General features: G+C 39.8%; 1 protein-coding gene across 3 annotated transcripts; it reads right to left on the minus strand.

The window, feature by feature from the left end:
- Nucleotides 1-18811: 18811 nt before the first annotated feature.
- On the minus strand, nucleotides 18812-23657 carry LOC130950461 (protein WVD2-like 2). Of its 3 annotated transcripts, none has more exons than XM_057878952.1 (7): nucleotides 23382-23657; nucleotides 21524-21965; nucleotides 20885-20973; nucleotides 20566-20656; nucleotides 20401-20472; nucleotides 20068-20178; nucleotides 18812-19663 (listed from the first exon to the last, which is right to left on the minus strand). In XM_057878952.1, the coding sequence occupies exons 2-7, from the start codon at nucleotides 21959-21961 to the stop codon at nucleotides 19319-19321; spliced, it is 1146 nt and encodes a 381-aa protein (XP_057734935.1). In that variant the 5' UTR covers nucleotides 21962-21965; nucleotides 23382-23657; the 3' UTR covers nucleotides 18812-19318. The 3 variants fall into 3 exon arrangements, with proteins under 3 accessions (XP_057734935.1, XP_057734936.1, XP_057734937.1); XM_057878953.1 differs by lacking the exon at nucleotides 23382-23657 and adding an exon at nucleotides 22949-22973; XM_057878954.1 differs by lacking the exon at nucleotides 23382-23657 and adding an exon at nucleotides 22847-22870.
- Nucleotides 23658-26234: the final 2577 nt, after the last annotated feature.

Consider the following 26234-nt stretch of genomic DNA (forward strand, 5'->3'; position numbering starts at 1 on the left):
AGCCGGAAAGTTCTTAGGCTTCATGCTGACTCAAAGAGGCATCGAAGCAAACCCGGACAAATGCCAAGCAATACTCAATATGAAAAGCCCGACGTGTATCAAAGAAGTACAACAACTGAATGGAAGGCTAGCCGCCCTATCAAGATTCTTGGCAGGATCAGCAATAAGGTCACTACCTCTCTACTCACTCCTAAAGAAAGGGAAACCCTTCTCATGGACCCCGGAGTGCGAAAAGGCCTTCCAAGAATTCAAGGAATTCCTCGGGCGGCCACCAATCCTAACCCGACCTCTAAAAGGGGAAGAGCTCGTGCTATACCTCTCAGTCGGACATCGGGCAGTCGCCTCGGCGCTAATACGAGAAAATGAACAGGGGCAACACCCCATATACTTCGTAAGCAAAGCACTACAAGGGGCCGAATTAAACTATCAGAAAATAGAGAAATTCGCCTATGCACTAGTATTCACAGCTCGAAGACTCCGCCCCTACTTTCAAGCCCACACCATCAAAGTCCGGACAAACCAACCCATGAGACACATCCTACAGAAGACAGACATGGCAGGACGAATCCTACGATGGGCGGTGGAACTGTCCGAGTTCGACCTCCACTATGAAGCCCGGACTGCTGTAAGATCTCAATATCTAGCCGACTTCGTCGCGGAATACACTGAGACCCCAGGAACCCCACTCTCATGGAATCTGTATGTCGACGGGTCCTCAAACAAAACAGGAAGCGGAGCCGGTGTTATACTCGAAAGCGATCAAGGAACACGGATAGAGCTATCCCTAAAATTCGAGTTCCAGGCCTCAAACAACCAAGCTGAATACGAGGCCCTACTAGCAGGACTAAAGCTAGCCGAAGAGGTCGGAGTCAAGAGAATCACGATCTTCAGTGACTCCCAGGTCGTTACCTCACAAGTAAATGGAAGCTACCAGGCCAAAGACCCTACTATGAAAAAATACCTGGACCAAACACAGGCGCAATTACGACACTTCCCGGAAATACAAATCCAGCACATACCTCGGGAGCAAAATGCTCGGGCAGACGCCCTCTCAAAACTTGCTAGCACCAAGCCCGGAGGGAACAACAGAAGTCTCCTCCAAGAAACTCTACAATTTCCGTCCGTGTTAAGGGAAGAAGAAATACTAAACATATCCGACCAACAACAAGGATGGATGACCCCCATACTCAGCTACCTGAAGTCGGGAACTCTCCCCGCCGAAAGAAGAGAAGCTAAAAGGCTTACAAAGGACGCCCAGAATTATACACTAATCCACGACGTATTATACAGAAGAGGATTCTCAAACCCCTCCTGAGGTGCGTCCCGACCTCAGAAACAAAGAGCGTCCTCGAAGAAGTCCACGAAGGCATATGTGGGAACCATCTCGGAGCTCGGGCCCTATCCAAGAAAATAGTCAGAGCCGGACTCTACTGGCCGACCTTGCAAAGAGACGCAGCGGAGTTTGTGAAAATATGCCCCCCTGCCAAAAGCATGCCAATTTTCACAAAGCACCACCCGAAGACCTCATAAGCATCACTGCACCATGGCCCTTCGCAAAGTGGGGACTCGACCTACTCGGCCCGTTCCCACAAGGACCGGGGCAAGTCAAATACCTCATAGTAGGGGTCGACTACTTCACAAAGTGGATCGAAGCTGAACCCTTAGCCACTATTACGGCTCAGAAAAGCCGTAAATTCCTATACAAAAACATTGTCACGAGGTTCGGAGTCCCCTACTCCATCACAACGGACAATGGAACACAGTTCACAGACACAAGTTTTCAGAACTTAGTGGCCGAGCTAAAATCAAACAGCAGTTCACGTCGGTCGAACACCCACAAGCCAATGGACAAGCAGAGGCTGCAAATAAAGTCATCTTGGCCGGATTAAAACGAAGACTCCAAGAGGCCAAAGGGGCATGGGCCGACGAACTCCCCCAGGTATTATGGGCATATCGGACAACCCCACACTCTACAACGGGAGAATCCCCATTCCGACTAGCTTACGGAATGGAAGCAATGATTCCCGTCGAAATAGACGAAGGATCACCCAGAGCCATCTTCTACAACGAAGAAGGCAACACTCAGGCACAAAGGGAAGAACTCGACCTCCTCCCCGAAGTCCGAGAAAGAACCCGAATCAGAGAAGAAGCCTTAAAACGGCAAACAGCCCTCAGATACAACCAAAAGGTAATAAAGCGAAGCTTCTCCACTCACGACCTGATTTTAATCCGAAATGACATCGGAACACAAAAGTCGGGAGAAGGAAAACTAGCCGCAAATTGGAAGGGGCCCTACAAGGTAACAGAAGTCTTAGGGACAGGCTACTACAAGATCTCCGACCTAGAAGGCAATGAGCTGCCCAGAGCCTGGCACGCCTGTAACCTAAGACGGTACTACAGCTAGAAAAACTTAACCCGAGGTGTACTCTTTTTCCCTACGAGGGTTTTTTAACGAGACACCCGGTTAAGTAGGACACCCGACCTAGTCAAAGGGGTAAACACTTTGTAAATACTCTTCTTTTTTAATACTAATCAAATTTCTTTATTTTCTCTTCTTCGTGATGAAGCATATCCTAGAAAAGTACCCCACCAAGGCGCATTAATTTATGCTCGGCAAAACGCAAAAAATCATTTGCCAAAGGCCATACAAGGTCGGCAAAGATAAAGCGACGAGGTTCAAATTAATGTGAGAAGTTATAAAAGTAACTCTGAAATGGCTCGAAAAGCCAAATAAGAAAAGAAGTTACAAAAATAACTTAAAAAGGCCGACCAAACGAACGAAGTCGGACCTGACTAAAGGAGGTACTCAAGGATCCCGACGTCCGAGAACAAACTCGGACCCAAGAAAGAAGCCTTAAAACGGCAAAGAACTAGGACTTCGAGAAACGCTAGCTAAAAAGTTGTTACCCAAAAACAAAAAAGCAAAAAAGCGAAAACGAGAAGTCACAACGCTAGCTAAAAAGTTGTTACCCAAAAACAACTAAAAAGCAAAAAAGCGAAAACGAGAAGTCACAACGCTAGCTAAAAAGTTGTTACCCAAAAACAACTAAAAAGCAAAAAAGCGAAAACGAGAAGTCACAACGCTAGCTAAAAAGTTGTTACCCAAAAACAACTAAAAAGCAAAAAAGCGAAAACGAGAGGTCAAAACGCTAGCTAAAAAGTTGTTACCCAAAAACAACTAAAAAGCAAAAAAGCGAAAACGAGAGGTCAAAACGCTAGCTAAAAAGTTGTTACCCAAAAACAACTAAAAAGCAAAAAAGCGAAAACGAGAGGTCAAAACGCTAGCTAAAAAGTTGTTACCCAAAAACAACTAAAAAGCACAAAAGCGAAGACAAGAAGTCACAACGCTAGCTAAAAAGTTGTTACCCAAAAACAACTAAAAAGCAAAAAAGCGAAAACGAGAAGTCAAAACGCTAGCTAAAAGTTGTTACCCGAGAACAACTAAAAAGCAAAAAAGCGAAAACGAGAAGTCAAAACGCTAGCTAAAAAGTTGTTACCCGAAAACAACTAAAAGGCATAAAAGCGGAACGAAAAAGCCAAAACACAAAAGCATGGCATAATAAAAGCTACAGAGTAGCTAAAGAAGAAAAGATGTCCAACATGTTTGCAGAACACATCCAAAAAACAAAGAAGCCCACAGGCCGGGCCAACCACCAAAAATAAAGATCACAAAGGACCAATGGAATACTTTCCAGTCTCCGCATCAAAAACAGAAACTGGGACTGCGTCGACAGCACCATCCCGACTCGAAACCTGCACACCGGACCTATCCTCAGCCAAAGGTGAAGTCGGGTTCACAACCGGTACCTCGGGGTCGGACACTGGAGCCTTGGGGTCGGACACCGGAGCCTCGTCATCGGCCGGAGCAGGAACGATCTTTCCCTCCACAACCACGTTCTCCGTACTAAACAAGCTCAGATCCAGGTCGGGAGCAAGAACCCGGACCTGATCCCTCAGATTCACAAACATAGCATCCATACCCTTGGCCACATTGTCCTCCAGCTCATAAAAATCATCCTGAGCAGACTGCAATTTCTCCTTCGTCTCCACAAGCTCGGCGTACAGCTTAGTGTAGTTCTCCGTCGCCACCCTCGCCATCTCCTCAGACGTCCTCGCCGCCGCCACAGCCGCAATAGCCCTAGCCTTCTCTCCCTCCAAAGACTCCTCCAGCTCAGTAATCCTAGCGTCCTTCAGCTGACTAATCTTATCAAGCTCGGACCGTGCCTTCTCAAGTCGGGAGCTGGTCGCCCCAAGGGGAGCTTTCTTGAACTCCCGAGCAATGGCGGCATGAAGACTAGCCATCCGAACACAGCTCCGTGCCATATACTGAAAGTGATGCTCCATGGACGCATCGTCAGTAGAAATAAAAGTCTCGGGGAGAATGTGCTGCTCAACCCAACCAAGAGCGTCGAAATCCTTGTCATTAAAGCCGGCAGGCTCTCGGGAGGTCTTCTGTTTCTTGGGGGAGGACCCGAGGTCGAGGACGGGGAAAGCTGACCGGGTCCGGAGGACGGAGGATCCTGAGTTATAGCTCGGAACTGAGGGGTTGGAATGGTCTTCGACCGAGTCTGAACACCCACGGTAGTCTTCTGCGGGGAAGGTCGGGCAGAAGCCTCAGCCTCAATATTCTGAGCTGCAGCGGACTTTTTCGACCGACGAAGAAACTTCATAGAATCAGCCTGAGAAGACATCTCTGCAGAAACAAAAGAAAAAGACTATCACAAACAGAAAAACCATAACGAAGCCAAAATACGAAAAAGGAAATCTCAAAGAGAGGTCGGGAACTACCTAACTCGGAACGGAGAAGGCTTGGATCTCCCAACATTTTCTTCGTATCCAAGTGAGGCGCCCGACCCCATAGACTGCTCAACACACCAACAAAAGCCTGTTCCACCTCATCTAAACTCTCGAAAGTGTACTTAACCGACACTACATTCTCCTGCCAGCAAAGAGGAAAAGAAGGCTCCCCACTCTCATCTAGAAAGAAAGGTCGGACATCTCCAGCAGCCCGGACCTTGAAATAGTAGTTCTTAAAATCATGAAAAGACTCATCATACAAGGTACAAAACTTCTTTCCGGCGGTTGCCCTAAAGGAAACCCAAGACACCTTCCCTCCACCCGACCCCGGCTTCGTCAACACAAACAAATAAGAAAAAAGGGAAACGGAAGGGGAGACACCCAAAATCTGACACAGAAGTTGGAACAGCTTTAAAAATGCCCAGGAGTTAGGATGGAGCTGCGAAGGGGCAAGATTACAAGACCAAAGGACCTCGGATTCTAAGTCGGTGAAAGGAAGTCGGACACCTAGCTTAGAAAAGAAACAATCGTAAGCATAGAAGAAAAGTTTCTCGGAACTCTCCAAAGGCGGGAAACATACCCTCTCCTCGGACTCCGGGGCTACTAGCTCATAATCTCGCTCAGACTCCCTGTTCTCACAAATACTACACTCCCTACGGAACCTAATCAAGTACTCAGAATCTACAACAGACGGGACCCTTAGAGGAGCAGGATCTACCCAACCTAGACCACTCGGAATCTTGGTCGACATTGCTTGAAATACCTTTCGAGACATAAAAAATCTTGCCTACAAAGAAAGAATACAACAGCAAGGCAAAAATCACACAAAGGCAGAAAAAACCCATTTCAGCAGAAACAAGAAAACAAAGTTATTTTAGGGAAAATACAGCAAATAGGCAAAGTAATCAGAGAAAGAGCCCCCACCACACAACATGCAAACAAACAGTGGCGGCACCTCTTTCCGGGGCAACCCAAACATAGAAGAAAAAGAAACAGAAGCACACGTACACAGCAAAAGTGAAAGACAAACTGGAAAGAAAGGAAAGAAGACGGCGAGCTCCAAACGCAAAGAGAGCAAGAACGGCGGCGAAGAAGAAACTCCGAAAAGGCGCACAAAAGAACAGAGAGATGATGAAAGGACTCGAAAGAAAAGTGGTGAAAAACAAAAGAAAAAGGAGGAAAGGGGGAAATATGTAATGCCTCCACAGAGCGCCGCACGGAAATCGAGGAAGAAACGGTAACAGGCAATAAATGCTGAAACGACCGTTTTTCAAATTTCAAAACTACTATGCCCGAGCTCGACCCCTCCAAAGGACGAACTCGGGCAGGGGCACTGTTCATACCCTGACCGAGCTCTCCTAACTCGGCTATACCACAAAAGGTCCGACCTCGTCCCAAAGGCCTACGCCTGAGGTCGGACCTCGGACCAACAAAGGAAGAAGGCCCATCAAAAGGAGCGAAGCCCAAAAACCTAGAGGCCGAAAAGGCCTAGGAAAGGCGGCTCCACAAAAGATAAAGATAAAACTCCCTAAAAGATAAGATAAGATAAGAATATCTTATCCAGGGATGATCACGGCCAACTACTATAAATACACTGGAGCACCCAGGTATAACTCATACTCTAATTCTACTTGATATCTGCTTGGACCCATGCTAACTTAAGCATCGGAGTGTCATTGCAGGTACAGCCCCCCGCCGTTCAGCACACCAAGCTCGGGTCACAGACCCCCACCTCGGGCCTTGCCAGACGACCGAGCTGCACGTTTCAGGTAACCCTCGGAACATATACCATTCTGGGCGTTTAACGCCAAGATGGCACAAGAGGGAAGATTTTGTTTTTAACTCAAATTTTTTTCAAGTTTTCAAAATTTTTCAAAATCAAATCTTTTTCAAATCATATCTTTTCAATCATATATTTTCAAAATCAATTTCTTTCCATTTTCAAAAATACTTGCTATCAATTAATGATTTGATTCAACATTTCAAGTATGTTGCCTTTTCTGTTGAGAAAGGTTTAATGTCTGAATCATATCTTTCTTGTTAGGCAGGTCATTAATTTTAAAAATCAAATCTTTTTTTAAATTGTTTTTCAAATCATATCTTTTCAATCATATCTTTTTAAAACTAAGTTTTCAATCATATCTTTTTGATTTCAACTTTCAAAAATCTTCTTCAAAAATCACTTTATTTCTTTTCCAACTTTGATTTTCGAAAATCATTCATCAAATATTCAAAATTTCTTTTAAAATCTTTTTAATTTATTTTCGAAAATCCTTCCCCTCTTCTCACATCCTTCTATTTATGGACTAACACTCCTCCTCAATGCACAATTCGAACTCTATCTTTCTTGATAAGTTCAAATTCTTCTACCTCTTCCTTCTATTTTTCTTTTCCTCTGACACCTCAAGGAATCTCTATACTGTGACATAGAGGATTCCATATTTCCTTGTTCTCTTCTCTTTCATATGAGCAGGAGCAAAGACAAAAGCATTCTTGTTGAGGCTGACCCTGAACCTGAAAGGACCTTGAAGCAAAAGCTAAGAGAAGCTAAAGCACAACTCTCTGTAGAGGACCTAACAGAAATCTTCAAAGAAGAAGAACCCATGGCAGCCGAAAACAACAACAATGCCAACAATGCAAGGAAGGTGCTAGGTGACTTTACTGCACCTACTCCCGACTTCTATGGGAGAAGCATCTCTATCCCTGCCATTGGAGCAAACAACTTTGAGCTTAAGCCTCAATTAGTTTCTCTAATGCAACAGAATTGCAAGTTTCATGGACTTCCATTGGAAGATCCTCATCAGTTTTTAGCTGAATTCTTGCAAATCTGTGACACTGTCAAGACCAATGAGGTTGACCCTGAGGTCTACAGACTTATGCTATTCCCTTTTACTGTAAGAGACAGAGCTAGGATATGGTTGGACTCACAACCTAAAGAAAGCCTGAACTCTTGGGAAAAGCTAGTCAATGACTTCTTGGCAAAGTTCTTTCCACCTCAAAAATTGAGTAAGCTTAGAGTGGAAGTCCAAACCTTCAGACAGAAGGAAAGTGAATCCCTCTATGAAGCTAGGGAAAGATACAAACAATTAATCAGAAAGTGTCCCTCTGACATGCTTTCTGAGTGGAGCATCATAGGTATCTTCTATGATGGTCTGTCTGAACTGTCCAAGATGTCATTGGACAGCTCTGCTGGAGGATCTCTTCATCTGAAGAAGACGCCTGCAGAAGTTCAAGAACTCATTGAAATGGTTGCAAATAACCAATTCATGTACACTTCTAAAAGGAATCCTATGAACAATGGGACGAATCAGAAGAAAGGAGTTCTTAAGATTGATACTCTGAATGCCATACTGGCTCAGAACAAAATATTGACTCAGCAAGTCAATATGATTTCTCAAAGTCTGTCTGGAATGCAAGCTGCACCAGGCAGTACTAAGGACGCTTCATCTGAAGAAGAAGCTTATGATCCTGAGAATCCATCAATGGAAGAGGTTAATTACATGGGAGAACTCTATGGAAACACCTATAATCCTTCATGGAAAAATCATCCAAATCTCTCACGGAAGGATCAACAGAGACCTTAACAAGGTTTCAACAACAATAATGGTGGAAGAAACAGGTTTGGCAATGGCAAGCCTTTTCCATCATCTTCTCAGCAACAGACAGAGAATTCTAAGCAGAGCCACTCTGACTTAGCAACTATAGTCTCTGATCTAATCAAAACCACTCAAAGTTTCATGACTGAAACAAGGTCATCCATTAGGAATTTGGAGGCACAAGTGGGACAGCTGAGCAAGAAAATTACTAAACTCCCTCCTAGTACTCTTCCAAGCAATACAGAAGAGAATCCAAAAAGAGAATGCAAGGCCATTAACATGACCCACATGACCAAACTTGGAGAGGAGGAAGAGGCAGTGATCGCCACTGAGGAAGGCCTCAATGGACGTCCACTGGCCTCCAATGAGTTCCCTAATAAGGAACCATGGGAATCTGAGGCTCATTATGAGACCATAGAGATTCCATTGGATTTACTTCTGCCATTCATGAGCTCTGATGAGTATTCTTCCTCTGAAGAGGACGAAGATGTCACTGAAGAGCAAGTTGCTAAGTACCTTGGAGCAATCATGAAGCTAAATGACAAGTTATTTGGTAATGAGACTTGGGAGGATGAACCCTCTTTGCTCACCAAAGAACTAAATAACTTGACTAGACAGAAATTACCTCAAAAGAGACAAGACCCTGGGAAGTTCTCAGTACCTTGTACATTAAGCACCATGACCTTCGAGAAGGCTCTGTGTGACCTAGGGTCAAGCATAAACCTCATGCCTCTCTCTGTAATAGAGAAGCTAGGGATCTTTGAGGTGCAAGCTGCAAGAATCTCACTAGAGATGGCAGATAATTCAAGAAAACAAGCTTATGGACTTGTAGAGGATGTTCTGGTATAGATTGAAGACCATTACATCCCTGCTGATTTCATAGTCCTAGAGACTGGGAAGTGCATGGATGAATCCATCATCCTTGGCAGACCCTTCCTAGCCACAGCAAAGGCTGTGATTGATGTTGACAGAGGAGAATTGATCATTCAAGTGAATGAAAAATCCTTCGTGTTTAAGGCTCAAGGATATCCCTCTGTTACCATGGAGAGGAAGCATGAAGAGCTTCTCTCAAAACAGAGTCAAACAGAGCCCCCATAGTCAAACTCTAAGTTTGGTGTTGGGAGGCCACAACCAAATTCTAAGTTTGGTGTTGAACCCCCACATTCAAACTCTAAGTTTGGTGTTGGGAGGTTCCAACATTGCTCTGAACATCTGTGAGGCTCCATGAGAGCCCACTGTCAAGCTACTGACATTAAAAAAGCACTTGTTGGGAAGCAACCCAATGTTATATTTATTTATTTTTCCTTTGTTATTTTATGTTTTCTATACGTTGATGATCATGGAAAGTCACAAAATCAATTGAAAAAGCAAAAATAGAATGAAAAATAGAAAGAAAAACAGCACACCCTGGAGGAAAAGCTTGCTGGCGTTTAAACGCCAGTAAGGGTAGCAAATAGGCGTTTAACGCCCAGTGTGGCATCATTCTGGGCGTTTAACGCCAGAAAGGGGCACCAGACTGGCGTTTAACACCAGGAATGGGCATCAAACTGGCATTAAATGCCAGAAATGGGCACCAGCCCGGCATTTAACGCCAGGATTGGCAGAAAGAGCAATTTTGCTCACCACTTGGTGCAGGGATGAATTATCCTTGACACCTCAGGATCTGTGGACCCCAAAGGATCCCCACCTACCCCACCACTCTCTCTCTCTCTTCTTCACCCATTCACCAATCACCTCAACACCTCTTCCCCAAAAAAAACCCCTCACCTATCAAATCCTACCATTCTCTTCACCACTCACATCCATCCTTCATAAAACCCCACCTACCTTACCATTCAAATTCAAACCACTTTCCCTCCCAAACCCACCCATACATGACCGAACCCTACCCCTCTCTCTACCCCTATATAAACCCATCTTCACCCCTTCATTTCCACACAACTTAAACACTACTTCTTCCCCCTTAGCCGAAACACAAAGCCCCCTCCATCTCCTCTATTTCTTCTTCTTCTACTCTCTTTTTTCTTCTTTTGCTCGAGAACGAGCAAACCTTCTAAGTTTGGTGTGGTAAAAGCATTGATTTTTGTTTTTCCATAACCATTTATGGCATCTAAGGCCGTAGAAACCTCTAGAAAGAGGAAAGGGAAGGCAAAAGCTTCCACCTCCGAGTCATGGGAGATGGAGAGATTCATCTCAAGGGTGCATCAAGACCACTTCTATGAAGTTGTGGCCATGAAGAAGGTGATCCCCGAGGTCCCTTTCAAACTCAAAAAGAGTGAATATCCGGAGATCCGACATGAGATTCAAAGAAGAGGTTGGGAAGTTCTTACCAACCCCATTCAACAAGTCGGAATCTTAATGGTTCAAGAGTTCTATGCCAATGCATGGATCACCAAGAACCATGATCAAAGTGTGAACCCGAACCCAAAGAATTGGCTTACAATGGTTCGGGGGAAATGCTTAGATTTTAGTCCGGAAAATGTAAGGTTGACATTCAACTTGCCCATGATGCAAGGAGATGAACACCCTTACACTAGAAGGGTCAACTTTGATCAAAGGTTGGACCAAGTCCTCATAGACATTTGTGAAGAGGGCGCTCAATGGAAGAGAGATTCAAGAGGGAAGCCGGTTCAACTGAGAAGGCATGACCTCAAGCCCATGGCTAGGGGATGGTTGGAGTTTATCCAACGCTCAATCATTCCCACTAGCAACCGGTCCGAAGTTACTATAGACCGGGCTATCATGATTCATAGCATCATGATTGGAGAGGAAGTAGAAGTTCATGAGGTTATAGCCCAAGAACTTTATAAGGTGGCGGACAAGTCCTCTACCTTAGCAAGGTTAGCCTTTCCTCATCTCATTTGTCACCTCTGTTATTCAGTTGGAATTGACATAGAGGGGGACATCCTCATTGATGAGGACAAGCCCATCACTAAGAAAAGGATGGAGCAAACAAGAGATCCCACTCATCATGAAATCCCTGAGATGCCTCAAGGGATGCACTTTCCTCCACAAAACTATTGGGAGCAAATCAACACCTCCCTAGGAAAATTGAGTTCCAACATGGGACAACTAAGGGTGGAGCACCAAGAACATTCCATCCTCCTCCATGAAATTAGAGAAGATCAAAGAATCATGAGAGAGGAGCAACAAAGGCAAGGAAGAGACATTGAGGAGCTCAAGCACTCCATAAGATCTTCAAGAGGAAGAACAAGCCGCCATCACTAAGGTGGACCCGTTCTTTAATCTCCTTGTTCTTTATTTTTCTGTTTTTTGAATTTTTATGCTTATGTTTATTTATGTTTGTGTCTTATGATCATTAGTGTCTTAGTGTCTATGCATTAAAGTTATGAATGTCCTATGAATCCATCACCTTTCTTAAATGAAAAATGTTCTTAATTAAAAAAGAGAAGAATTGCATGAATTTTGAATTTTATAACAGATTAATTATTTTGATGTGGTGGCAATACTTTGACTTCTGAATGTATGCTTGAACAGTGCATATGTCTTTTGAATTTGTTGTTCATGAATGTTGGCTCTTGAAAGAATGATGGAAAAGGAGAAATGCTATTTGATGATCTAAAAAATCATATAATTGATTCTTGAAGCAAGAAAAAGCAGTGAATACAAAAAAAAAGAGAGAAAAAAACGAAAAAAAAGAAAAAGAAAAAAATAATAAAGTCGTGATCCAAGGCAAAAAGAGTGTGCTTAAGAACCCTGGACACCTCTAATTGGGGACTCTAGCAAATCTGAGTCACAATCTGAAAAGGTTCACCCAGTTATGTGTCTGTGGCATGTATGTATCCGATGGTAATACTGGAAGACAGAGTGCCTTGGGCCACGGCCAAGACTCATAGAGTAGCTGTGTTCAAGAATCATCATACTTAACTAGGAGAATCAATAACACTATTTGGATTCTGAGTTCCTATAGAAGCCAATCATTCTAAATTTCAAAGGATAGAGTGAGATGCCAAAACTGTTCAGAGGCAAAAAGCTAAAAGCCCCGCTCATCTAATTAATACTGATCTTCATAGATGTTTTTGGAATTCATTGCATATTCTCTTCTCTTTATCTTATTTGATTTTTAGTTGCTTGGGGGCAAGCAACAATTTAAGTTTGGTGTTGTGATGAGCAGATAATTTATACGCTTTTTGGCATTGTTTTTAGTATGTTTTTAGTATGTTTTAGTTAGTTTTTATTATATTTTTATTAGTTTTTAGTTAAAATTCACTTTTCTGGACTTTACTATGAGTTTGTGTGTTTTTCTGTGTTTTCAGGTATTTTCTGGCTGAAATTGAGGGACCTGAGCAAAAATCTAATTCAGAGGCTGAAAAAGGACTGCAGATGCTGTTGGATTCTGACCTCCCTACACTCGAAGTGGATTTTCTAGAGCTACAGAAGTCTAATTGACGCGCTCTTAATTGCGTTGGAAAGTAGACATCCTAGGCTTTCCAGAAATATATAATAGTCCATACTTTGCCCGAGATTTGATGGCCCAAACAGGCATTCCAAGTCAGCTCAAGAATTCTGGCGTTTAACGCCGGAACTGGCACAAGAATGGGAGTTAAACGTCCAAACTGGCACAAAAGCTGGCGTTTAACTCCAAGAAAAGTCTCTACACATGAAAGCTTCAATGCTCAGCCCAAGCACACACCAAGTGGGCCCGAAAGTGGATTTTTATGTCATTTACTCATCTTTGTAAACCCTAAACTACTAGTTCTCTACAAATAGGACCTTTTGCTATTGTATTATACATCTTTGGATCACTTTAGATCTTTTGATCATCTTTGGATGTCTAGTTCTTAGATTATGGGGGCTGGCCATTCGGCCATGCCTAGACCTTGTTCTTATGTATTTTCAACGGTGGAGTTTCTACACTCCATAGATTAAGGTGTGGAGCTCTGCTGTACCTCGAGTATTAATGCAATTACTATTGTTCTTCTATTCAATTCGGCTTATTCTTGTTCTAAGATATCACTTGTTCCTCAACTTGATGAATGTGATGATCCGTGACACTCATCATCATTCTCACCTATGAACGTGTGCCTGACAACCACCTCCGTTCTACCTTAGATCGAGTGGATATCTCTTGGATTCCTTAATCAGAATCTTCGTGGTATACGCTAGAATTGATGGCGGCATTCTTGAGAATCCGGAAAGTCTAAACCTTGTCTGTGGTATTCCGAGTAGGATTCAAGGATTGAATGACTGTGACGAACTTTAAACTCCTGAAGGCTGGACGTTAGTGACAGACGCAAAAGAATCACTAGATTCTATTCCAACCTGATTGAGAACCTACAGATGATTAGTCGTGCTGTAACAGAGCGCGTTGAACATTTTCACTGAGAAGACGGGACTGTAGCCACTGACAACGGTGATGCCCAACATACAGCTTGCCATGGAAAGGAGTAAGAAGGATTTGATGAAGACAGTAGGAAAGCAGAGAGACGGAAGGGACAAAGCATCTCCATACGCTTATCTGAAATTCTCACCAATGAATTACATAAGTATCTCTATCTTTATTTTATTCTTTATTCATAAATCATCCATAACCATTTGAATCCGCCTGACTGAGATTTACAAGATGACCATAGCTTGCTTCATACCAACAATCTCCGTGGGATCGATCCTTACTTGCGTAAGGTTTATTACTTGGACGACCCAGTGCACTTGCTGGTCAGTTGTGTGAAGTTGTGATAAAGAGTTGAGATTGCAATTGAGCGTACCATGTTGATGGCGCCATTGATGATCACAATTTCGTGCACCAGTTGCGTAGCCACATGTCTCCTTAAGTTGGTCAGAAAGAAGTACCATGCATCTGTGTTCTCCCGTTCCACTAGCGCAAAAGCTATGGGAAGAATGTTGTTGTTTCCGTCCTGTGCTATTCCCATCAACAAGGTACCCGTGTACTTACCATACAGGTGTGTTCCATCAACCGAAACTAGAGGTTTGCAGTGCTTGAATGCCTCGACACACGATGGGAATGACCAGAATACTTGATGAAACATGACGTTTTCACGATCGAGGGTGTTGCCCACGTAGTATGGTCGGATTTGTAGGTCAACAATTGTCCCTATGACGAAATGGCAAATTCGTAAGAGCATGAAAACTATTACAAAACTAGTATGCAATCCGATAGATAGACTTACCTGGAACAAAGGTTTGCAACGCATTGAAGTATCTCTGTAACTGGTTATAAGAATCATCCCAGTCTCCATAGATTCTCGCTATTGCCTTTTGCTTCGCTAGCCAAACCTTTTTGTAAGACACCTTGTATCCATATGCCGACTCCACGGACCCCTGCAACACTTTTATGCAAATCGTTGCGTCTGCTTGAACCATGGGGAATATGTGCTGGCATATGACATTTGAATCCAGTTGAGCATGATCTTGCGAAGTCTCGGACGCCAAACAAGTGTGAGGCCCTTGGTATTTTCGAACTTCCCAAAATCTGGACGCCCTCGTCTTCGCAACCCTCACCATCCAGGAACATTGGTCACCAAAAAGTTTGCATCGACAAACATACCTGGTATGATCTGACTCCACTACTTTAAATTTCGCACTTCGACGTATGTTGTAGTTCTTAACAGCAAGCATTGCTGCATCCTTAGTCAGGAATTTCAGGCCAACCTCTAGCTCCATTTCACCTGTCAAACCATAGTTACTGGGTATGTCCTCTGCATTTGTCGAGTTCATTGGACCAAGACTGAGGTGCAGGTAATGGTCGGGGGTGCCGCTGGAAAGAGCTCCAACCCTTGCAACATTGATCGGTTCAACAACACTTGGGATGACCCTTTCGCCCTGAACCGGTTGGGTTTCTGGAACAACCTCTGCTTCCTCTCCACTATCATTCTCAATCTCGTCTTCCTCAGATGAGTCAGCCAACCCGTCGGCCATTCCTTCCGGATATGCAACATGGACATTCGGGAAGGGACGTCGGTCAGGTATTTCTGTATTCTGGCGGGGGCCACGAAGGCATTAAAGGACGGACTACGACCCCTACCTATGTCCAAAAATGGAATGCCTTCACCAGCACCGAAATTTCGCATTTCCTCCACGTTATTCGAACTAGATGAGCGGCCCCTCACATCTTGGAGCTTCACGCAAAGTTCCATCGAATAGATGCTTCCGATGCTACGATGATATGAAAACATCATCGACACATGCTGGTCAGATTTAATATGCATCTTCTGATATGTAAACGAATTAGCTACAGCAACGGGCATCCTGTTAATGAGCGTACTGATCTCTTTTTTTCCAATCAGCCCAGTGTTCATCAAAATCATATTTTTAAGTTGTTGCAGACACGACTGTGGAGAAATCATTATCCAAAGTGGGTCGTCACACATAAAGGTCACTCTCTCACCAGTATACGAAATTTCACCATTGGGATATATGACCACATAAATATATTCAGATGCCATTATGACACCCAAAAATTAGTGAAAGTAGCTCCTATGAGAGTGGAATTTTCGGAGAAGAAAGAAGGGTAGAAGAAGTGAGAGTGAGAAATGTGGGTTTACTTCTGCTGGCGAAGGATTTTTAAAGCCTAGCCGTTGTCCCAATTCGTGTGCAGTACACACAAATTTGTGACATTTCGTGGGCAGTACAGGAGACATGGATTCTTAACTCAGCCGTACACCCATTTCGCTGATGCCTGCCGTGAGTTCCTCCTTCCATTTCGCTGCTGCCTTCATGGAAATGGGATATCCATTTCATGTGTGGTTAGCATGACATGGAATGCCCATTTCGTGGGCACCATAATTGAAATGGAGTTCATTTCCATTTCACAGGCAGAGGCCACAAAATGGCAATGCGTATTTACAGAAAGATTTCCAGCCATGCGCATTTTGGGAATTAATGTTTTTTAAATGCGCATTTAGGTAAAAAAGCCTGAACTCTATCCCTTCCTCCAATCGTCGGTAACTGGGGAGTAACTTGGAGACTCTTCGAGGGATGACAAATCGGTAGAGAATGTCAGAACGGGAGAAACGATGTAAAATGGAAGTGAATGAGTGAAAATGGAAAAAATGGAAGAACGATGGAGACTCAGGTTCGATGAACATGAAAATGGAGTAAAAATCAGAGTATAGTTTGAGAGAGACATACACAGACATATTTACGAGATTCATTTTGGTAGTTACCACTTCGAATTTTTTAATTTGGGTAGAAGACGGTCGAATCGAAAAATTTTGAGAGAGAGAGATAAAACACGTGTTGGTTTCAACCGACTGAGAATAGCGCGTGTTATTTCCATCTGCACTGCAAAGAAAGAAACAGATTTTTTACAAAACATATGTATGTGTATCATAGTTGGTAGTTGGTAAACTGCGTATTTCATTGGTAAAACAGATTTTCTTTTCGATATATATAAACTCATGCTGAAATGCTGACAAAGGTTAGTTGGTGCCAACGATCTATTTTGAAACGCTCCTGACAAGATGGAGTTGCTGTTATTGGTTGACACTTGTCAGTTTTTCTATTTACTACTTTGCTTATCCCAAAAAGGAAGTCACAATTTAAATTCAAGAAAAAAGTGTGGTCGTCCTTATCATCTATAATGCACGGATATACAACACGACATATATATATATATATATATATATATATATATATATATATATATATATTACAAAAATATTTTGATATTTTATTGATATTAAAATATAAAATAATTGTTTAACTATTTTTAATGTCTTTATTTAATGATATAAAGTATTTAAAATATTTTTTATTTTAGTAAAATAATAATATATATTTTTCTAAATTCATTTTAAGAATATATATTAAGAATAAGGTTGGACACGTGATAGTATTTAGATGTCTCCAAGTGTATCCAAAGAATAATATTTTATTTTTTATTAAGACACGATTGGACACAACAAATACACATGTCGATAAGTATCGTGTTCAAAATATATTTGATACGTGAACATAACAACTCAGCAAAATATTCGTATTTCATAGTTACTAATCAATGATGCCACCAAAACAAAAAAAAAAGTGTTATTTTTATATTAAACACTTTTTGTCAAGTAAAGAATAGTGTCTTTCCTGTTAGCTAAATAAGTTTTAATTTTTATTTTATTATATTTTATATTATTTATTTAAATATAACTTACTAATGAGGTTAATTATTTTTTTTTAAAAGGATACATATATTCTTTTTACAAAAAGAGAAACAAAATAAAAAAAATTAAAACCTATAATCTGCTACTTTTTTTATTACCTCTGACAACAAATTATTTTTTTAAAAATCGATACTCTCCCGAAAGAGTTTTCTAAATATGTTAGTGAACGTGAAATAAGTTCTAAGAAATTATATTCTCCGGAATATTATGCCCAAAAATATTATTTAAGAATTAAAAAAAAAAACACTTTTCTTTAGTGCTACAAATGGTAGGAAAGTAATTTTTGTATTCTCACTAATAAATTAGATACATTTGTTTTATTATATATATCTTTTAAAATAGATTTTTAATTTCTAAAATAAATAAATAATCTTAATATCAATAAAACGATGAAACTTTGACAAGCAATATAATAATTAAAGGATATAACCTATGAAGTACGGACACTTCGTTAAGTTGCCGTGTCCACATGTCGGACACATTTTAGACACGACACTCACTGACACTTGTCCGACACGCGTGTCTGCTGTGTCCAAACCGTGTCTTAATAAAAAATAAAAAATTTTTCTCCGGACACATTTGAACACACATAAATACCATCATGTATCAGCGTGTCCAGTCTTATTCTTAAAATATATTTTTAGAATAAATTTAGATATAGTATATATTATTATTTATTATAATTAAAATATTTTAAATACTTGATATAATTAAAATAAGACATTAAAAATAATAAAAAAATTAATTTATATTTTAATATCAATAAAATATCAAAATATCATTACGATTTATCTAAAAGATACTTTATATTTTATATGTATGCGTGTCCCCGTGTCGTATAAAATTTTAAAATTTGCGTGTCGGCGTATCCCGTGTCGTGTCTCGTGTCCGTGTATCATAGGATATAACAGTGATTTTATACTTTAGCTTTTATTCATTTAATTTTGATATATTGACATATAAAATATTTTACATAGTCGTACAATCAATATCCATTTTTTTGGATTAGCATTCACATAATTTATGTAAAAAAAATTATTTACTAATAGAACATCATATGATTGTACATATAAAACTACTTTGCAGTTTGCATATAAAACTACTTTGCAGTTTGCATGACAATGCATTATAATTAAATTTTAAAACGCCAAACGAATATAGTTGACAATTTTCAAAAATACATTAAAATTTCTTGAAACAAACACCCACTAAAAGATATAAAAACAATATTTAAAAGTTTTTCAATTCAAAGACATACATCCCAATGAAATTTAAACAAAAAGAATGTCAACAAAATGCAAGTCAATTATGAAAACAAAAGAGGAAAAAGTCCATATTTTTTGACAAAAATTACATGATCCATACAATAAATTCCCCTCCCCTTAAACAGCTTCTGTTATACACCCACCAGGACACATGATTTGGCACCCAGATAATAAAATACTAAAACCGTATAATAACATCCCTAAATCTAGCCCTACACAAAGATATATTATATTTAATGTAACGTTTCTCCCGGGGACTAGTCTGGGGAACATAATCAACATTTTGGTACAGACATAATGACATCAATAACTCTATCATTATATATGGCATGATGATGATGCGTGTGTACCAATATAACTTACAAAACATATACAACAGCAAGTTAAAACAAACCACAAAAAAGAAATCAGTCAGTCCGGATGAAAAGAAAATAGGACCACATCTCTTTGCAAACATCTCTACCAAGGAAAATGAAGGCTATTTTCCTCTCAACTGGGTGGTCAGTTGAAACCCTTTTGAAGCTCATCATCATGATTGGACCGATATGTCGGCATTTGCCTGCTCAGAGATGATCTTAGGCGGAGCTGTCACTGCCGGCTCGGGGGTAACCTTGGGGGGAGCTGTTGCTGCTGCTGGTGTTGCCTTTTCCTTGACCACTTTTGATCTTTCTTTGGCTTTGCTTGCACCGAAGCTGTTGTGGCGAATGTGTTGATCCTTGGTCTTTGGAGTGAGAGGGCTGTTCGTTCCAGCTTTCATGTGACTTCCTGTGCTGTGGCGTGCTCCTCGACTGCATACTTCAGGGGATGAATTCACAGCATCACCAAAGCTCCTTCTGCGGTTCAGTTTCGGTGACTTCGGGCGAGTCAGAGGCAGCTGCCGTCAAAGGGAACAGAATAGATAAATTTTTATCAATAGGATATTTACAAATTTAGCCTTTTTTTCTCTTCTGATTGGAAAGATCAGAAAAGGAATTTGTAAGGGTAAGTGAGTTTAATTTTGGACGGAAAGAGACAAAAAAGAACGGTAGCCAGTCCCTTCCCCCTTTCTTCCTCCCACCCATAATCAAAACTAGCAACCAGACCCTAAGTAACAAAGAAATTTCGTATTTTTGTTGTCTGTCTCAAATGATTATACAAGATAGTACGAAGAACAACATAACCAAATTTAAATATTTATGCTCCAATGCAATTTTGCATGATATATCAGATATTTTTAGTGGCAGTTTCTTATTCATCCTGAAAGGTAGGGAACAACATGCGCAAAAGAACGAAGAATACCTTCTTGAGTTCAGTCTTAGGTGGAGGCCCCTCATAATAGAAACTTGGAACTGGATTTGCCTTAATCACCAAGTTCTTCCTCAACTGCTTGATTGCTGCTTCTTGCTCTTCCTATTAGAGATTATTAAACAGAATCGAAGTTATTTAATCAGTTAACATACAAAACATAACATGGAAACAGTAACATTAAACGATCCATGTATCTAGCATGGGCAAAAGAAAAGGGTCAAAGGATAAGAATTTCCTAGTAAGAGAAGAAAAGAAGAGTGTTAAAAAAAAGCAGAGAGAAATGAAAACAAAATAACAAAGTGAAAAAAGTAAAGACCAGTGTACCTTTAGCCTTGCCTCATACTGGCTTTTTTCTTCTTGAAGAGCTCGCTGCTTCTCCTCCAACTTCATATAAAACTGGATAGGAAAAATTAAAATCATAACATTAACTTGGAATTCCATCTGTTTCACTAATATTACATCAGAATTAACTTGATGGCAAATCAATACCTCCCTCCGTTTCTCTGCACGCTGCGAGCTTCTAAATGTAGGTGCAGAACCAACAGTCACCTTAGATCTAGCAGTGCGCATTGATATAACACTAATGCTTGTGGTTAGGGAACAAACAACAGAATTACAGCCATGTCAAGTCATATGCAGCTAAAACCGACTATTTACCAGGTACAAAAATCCAAATAGTTTCTTATTTAAATTAAAAAAAAAAAAAGAAGTGCGGCAGATTCTAAGGACCTTATTTATAATATCTTAACTTGCTATAATCAGAAAAGTAAAAATAAAAAATCACCAAATGATCTAGTTTAGAGGATACGAGGAAGCAATAGACCAATTGTCTTCATCATCGTGATACTTCTTATGATCATGTGGCAAGGGCTTAATTGATGAAAATGTTGAATTTGTCTGAGAAGAGAAGGAAACATTTTTTAATGTCAGTGACCACACACACACACACACAATAATAACATTTTTTTATTGGGTCTGCAAACAAAGCATATAAATAGAAAGTCTGTTAACATAAAATCTAAACCTATTGAGGAACATTTCCATACAAAATCCCATTATGAATTTAGCTGGCATAATATTATGTGATTCTGAAGATTGGTTGAATTTGAAATTAATATAGTGCATATTAAACCTAATATCTCCTTAGCCTATGTATGCATCCAATTGTTTAATCAGTGGCAATAAGTTATCACCATTTGGATTTGGTAATTTGGTTAATGAGGTTATGTGTTTAAATGGCAAAAGAAAGGAAAATAAATTTAGTCAGAGAAAGACACCACTTCCAAAACAAGAATGTAGTAAAAAAATAATATTCTAGTTGTTTTACTCTCTAATGTCTTCATGCACCACTAGGTTGTTCTCATAATATTTACCTATTTATGTGGTTCAAACGTCAATTTCAAAAAGCAATGGCACAACAAGCAAGACCATTAACCATTTTGATTACCTGCGAATTCTTTGATGAGACAGGCGAGTGCATGGTGTTAGCATTTGGTGGTGAATTCAAACCATTTGAGGCAGCTTCAGTTTCAACAATATCCGTGTAGGATCCATGCTTTTCATTGTCCAGATCTGATAGCTTTGCAGTAGGTGGGATTGACATTTTGTTCTCACCAGTCGTCTGTATTTCAGACTTTTCAATCTCCTCAGGCAAGTCAACATCTCCATTTGTGGCATTAGCATTCAAAACATCCTTCTCATGATATTTCTGATCAAAAGAATTAGCTTCAGTATGTTCTTTTACCCCATTATCCTTTGCTTGAACCTTAGATATTGAGATTCTAGGGGCAATGCGCACTTTGTCATTTGTACTGCCGTCTGAAGATGGTGAAACACCATTTGGCTTCTTGTCGACAAATTGTATTCCTGAAACTTCTCTCCCCATGATACTGCATGAATGTGCATGATTATTAGCTTGAAAAAATAAGAAATCATGGAGAAAAAATATAGATTGCTATTTGCTATAAAAGAAATAAAACTTCTTAACTTTTGGTTCAATCTAGTACAACACCTTCTAAACCAATTTAGAAACAGCTAATTTGACACTTGTTCCTCTTAAACAATGTCTCATATTTGAGCACCACAAGAACAACAACACAACAAAACTATATCCCACTAGGTGGACCTGTATTCAAGTATTGTTAAAGGGAAAATAAAAACTATCATTGCAATCGGTGAGCTTTCCTCCATAGTAGACCGACTAAACTTACTGATGGGGAAAATGAAAGGAAGAATAAAAAAAATGGGGTAAGATAAGAGTCTTCACAGATCCAGGGACTACCCAGTCCAAAGAAAAAAAATCCAACTTCAGTTAACAGAAGTTTATTTTTATTTTGTGTGATTTTAGCCATTTAAGCAATCAGTCAACAACCATGAAATAACCCTTGAACTGATTTTTCTATTCTTAGAGAAAGAATAAACTTTAGGTCTGAATCTGTTATGACGCAAACCAAGAGAAAGAGAAAAGGGTAAAAGGGCCACTTGAAGCTAAGATTCTACAGAATAACTGCAGTTCTTAAATCGCCAAAAAATTTCACATAAGGAGCCAATAAAAATTAAGAAACCACATCAACATTATCTAAATATAAAAGCAGAGAAATAGAAAAAACATCTACACGTATAATGTAGAATAATAAAGTGTATAAAAAAAAACTAACGTTTAGATGGAATATAAATAGAGATTCAAAAGGCTTAATTCATACAACAAAATCCAACATTTTATTGAGCTCCAGAAAACACTTGAATCAAAAGAAAAAGCTCAAAATTTAACCTTGTTAAGATCAAGGGGAAGCTATCCTAAACCCACAACCCAAAAAAGAAAAAAAAATCAACCACAAAAATAGCATAAACAGGTCAAAATTTGTGAACTCACAGAATATGGCAAAAAAGAGAAAGAATGTGCAAAAAGCAAAAGCACTAGCAAGATTGAATTCCCCTTTTGACCCACTACCCACACACCAAAATTTTGAACTAAAAATAAGAGAAGGAAAAAAAAAAGACTAAAATTTGGCGCTTATACCCTTAAAAGAAGGTGGGTTCCCTGAAGCTAGCACTGTTTGGTAAGCACAAAAAACAAAAAAAAAATAGGAAAAAGAAACAACGAATCTGAACTCAGAAGAGATCAAAACATGCTGATATCAAAAATCATAAAAACAAACACAGAAGAAAAAGATAAATGAAAATATCAGAGATCTCCAAATTAGCACATAGCTAAAAATGCTAAATAAGCTGGTTGAGGCAAAAGATCAAACACCTACATTGCAATAATAAAAAAATGACAAAAAAGAAAAATCAAAGAGAGAAACCTGGCTCAAAGTTGTGGACTTGATCTCACAAGATCTCAAAAGAAGTGAAGGACTCTTCTCCTCTTCCTTCTCCTTCTCCTTCTTCTTATTCTCTTTCTTCTCTTTCTCTCTCTTTGTGGCTGTGTTGCTTCTTCTTGTGTTTTGTTTTGTTGCGGTGAACTGTGATGGTGCCAAATACAAACAAAATCCAAACTTTATGTATCAATATTCGCTTGCTTTAGGGGATGTTATCAAAATCCGTTTTTTTTTTCCCTGTTTCCCCTTTCTCTGATGTGTTTTTCTTCGTTGGTTTTCTGGTTATATTTATAGAACGGTTTTTCGGGTTCTTTTTTAACGGCGGTTTTATTTTTTGTTTAACTGAAACCATTCTTATCCGCATGTCGTCGTGCGATCCACCCATTGACGGCGTTAAATTGTGATAGTGGAGTCACAACAAAGTGACGTTAAACTCAAATAATACTACTAATAAATAAATAATATTAAAAAAATGCTACTAATAAGAATTGTCAACCTACCTTAATAAAATATTAAAAATGTGAGGGAAAAATAGGAAGAAAAAGGGAAGACAGTCTGAAATAATTGTCATACATGATAACAGTATCACACAGATAAGATTATGAGATTTGGGTGTTATAGATATGCCTAAATAAGGAAAAAAACGATTAAAAATGGAGCAATATCTGCACAAACATGCAAAAGAAAAAAATAATAAAACTTCCTTTCCTTACATATTTTATTTTCTGCTGTTCTTTTTTTATTTAATTTTTCTGTTTGATTTTCGTTTAAATTTAAAATAAATTCTTAAAAAAGAATAAATAAATTTTTGATCTTTTAAAACTTTGACAAATAAATTTTTCACAAATTTTAATTAGGATTAAATATTTTTTTCGTCCCTAAAGTCTGAGGTGAAAATCAAATTTGTCTCCAACCTTTTTTATTATTAAAATTATTCTTAAGGTTACAAAACGTTATAAAATCATCATTTTTTAAAATTTTAGACTAAAATGCCCTTCATCATCATCTTTTCCCTTTACCCTCCTCACTCCACTGTTTACCTCAGCCTCCTCCTTACTCCACTCTCTCCACTCAAATCTTCAACAACAACAACCAACTATTTTTTTTTTAATTTCAAAAAAATCAAACAAAGCCAACACAAAATCAACAAGAACAATATATTTAGATTCAAAAATCCATCACAACAACACCAACTATTTTTTTAATTTCAAAAAAAATCAAACAAAGCTAATACAGAATCAACAACAATAATATATTCAGATTCAAAAATCAATTAACAACAATACCATATTCAAATTTCAAGATAGAAAATTCAAAATTCCAATCCTTCAAACGCAAGAAAGAGAACGCAGAAAAGAGAGAAGAGAGAAGAGAGAAGAGAGAAAAAATGGAGAAGAGGAAAACTAAGAGAAGAGGGGTGGTGTTGCTGTCGTCCGTCGCCATCGCGGTTGAAGGAAAGAGGAGGAAGAAGCGACGGCACAGAAATCTACTGTTGTCGCCGTTGTAGTTGTGGCTGAAGAGAGGACAGATCGAGCGAGGGGGAAGAGCAGAGTCCCTCACCACCAGAAGCTCGACGATGGTGATGGAGATCGACATCGACAGAGCAGCTCTTCGCCGTCACTCTTCCCTGCCGTCACCTCCTCTCTCTCTCTCTCTCTCTCTCTCTCTCTCTCTCTCTCTCTCTCTCTCTCTCTCTCTCTCTCTCTCTCTCTCTCTCTCTAGTCACGACACCAGCGACGGCGATGGCGATGGCGATGGCCGCACTTTTTCCCGCTGTCACCTCCCTCTTCTTCCTTTCCTTTTCTTTCTTCTTCCTCTCAATTTCTCTCTTCTTTTATTCTGTATCTTTTGTTTTCTTTTTTTGTTTTTCTGTTTTAGGTGAGAGGGTGAGAGTTTCTCTCTTCTTTTATTCTGTGTCTTTTGTTTTCTTTTTTTGTTTTTCAGTTTTAGGTGGGAGGGTGGGGGTAAGGGGTGGGGTGGGATTTATTTTTTTTTAATATTTTTTATTTTTGTTTAAGAATAAAATTGCCTGAAAAATATTGTTTATGGACAAAAAAATGATTTTATAATGTTTTGTAACGTTAAGGATGATTTTAATAAACCAATCTATTGAACTAAAACTAACTAGCAGGATTTGAAAAAAGAATTCAAACAAAGAACCTTGAATGTAGGGTGTAGAAAGTAATGAAAAAGGAGGGAGGAAGGAGACGGCATCGGGTTGTTACCAGCACTAGAGGTGGCAGCCGTGGGCTGCCGAAGTAGGGAGCTGGAGGTTATGGGCTGAGAAGGGTGAAAGGAGAAGGAGGAAAGGACTGCAGCGGCTTTGAGAGAGAGGGAAAGAAGGAGAAAAAGGAGGCATCGGCAATGGGGGTTAACGGAGATGGGGTGGCGACGGCAGTGGCCTCAGCGGCAGGCAACTGGTATTAGAGAGAGAGAGAGAGAGAGAGAGAGAGAGAGAGAGAGGGGAATGATGGTTATGGTGGTGAGGATTTTAATTTACGCCATATTTACCGTCGGATTTACTATCGAAAAATTCTGTCGATACACCATTGAAGGTCACCAAAACGCATCATTTCATTAAATTGAGTTACCATCGAATTAATTCGACGGTAAATCCGACGGTAAAGGACACGCCAATTTAATCTATTTTTCCTCCAAAAATTACTAGCGGATTTATCGTCAAAAAATAGAATTTGTCGGTCATTAAAAAACCTTACAAATTCGACATGGTTATCACTAATAAATCTGCCACTGCTTTGCAATGTTAAATACAACGGTAAATCCGGCAGCACCCAGTATTTTTTTTTGTAGTAGATATGGACTCGATCCGCTCTTACC

Source organism: Arachis stenosperma, chromosome 9, assembly GCF_014773155.1.
Source record: "Arachis stenosperma cultivar V10309 chromosome 9, arast.V10309.gnm1.PFL2, whole genome shotgun sequence".
NCBI lineage: Eukaryota > Viridiplantae > Streptophyta > Magnoliopsida > Fabales > Fabaceae > Arachis > Arachis stenosperma.

Coding starts and splice junctions, on each gene's coding strand:
- LOC130950461 (XM_057878952.1), bottom strand. CDS start 21,961: ATGGGGAGAGAAGTTTCAGGAATACAATTTGTCGACAAGAAGCCAAAT. Junction 20,657..20,884: donor AATTGGTCTATTGCTTCCTC/GTATCCTCTAAA, acceptor CACAAGCATTAG/TGTTATATCAATGCGCACTG. Junction 20,473..20,565: donor GTGCAGAGAAACGGAGGGAG/GTATTGATTTGC, acceptor TTTCCTATCCAG/TTTTATATGAAGTTGGAGGA.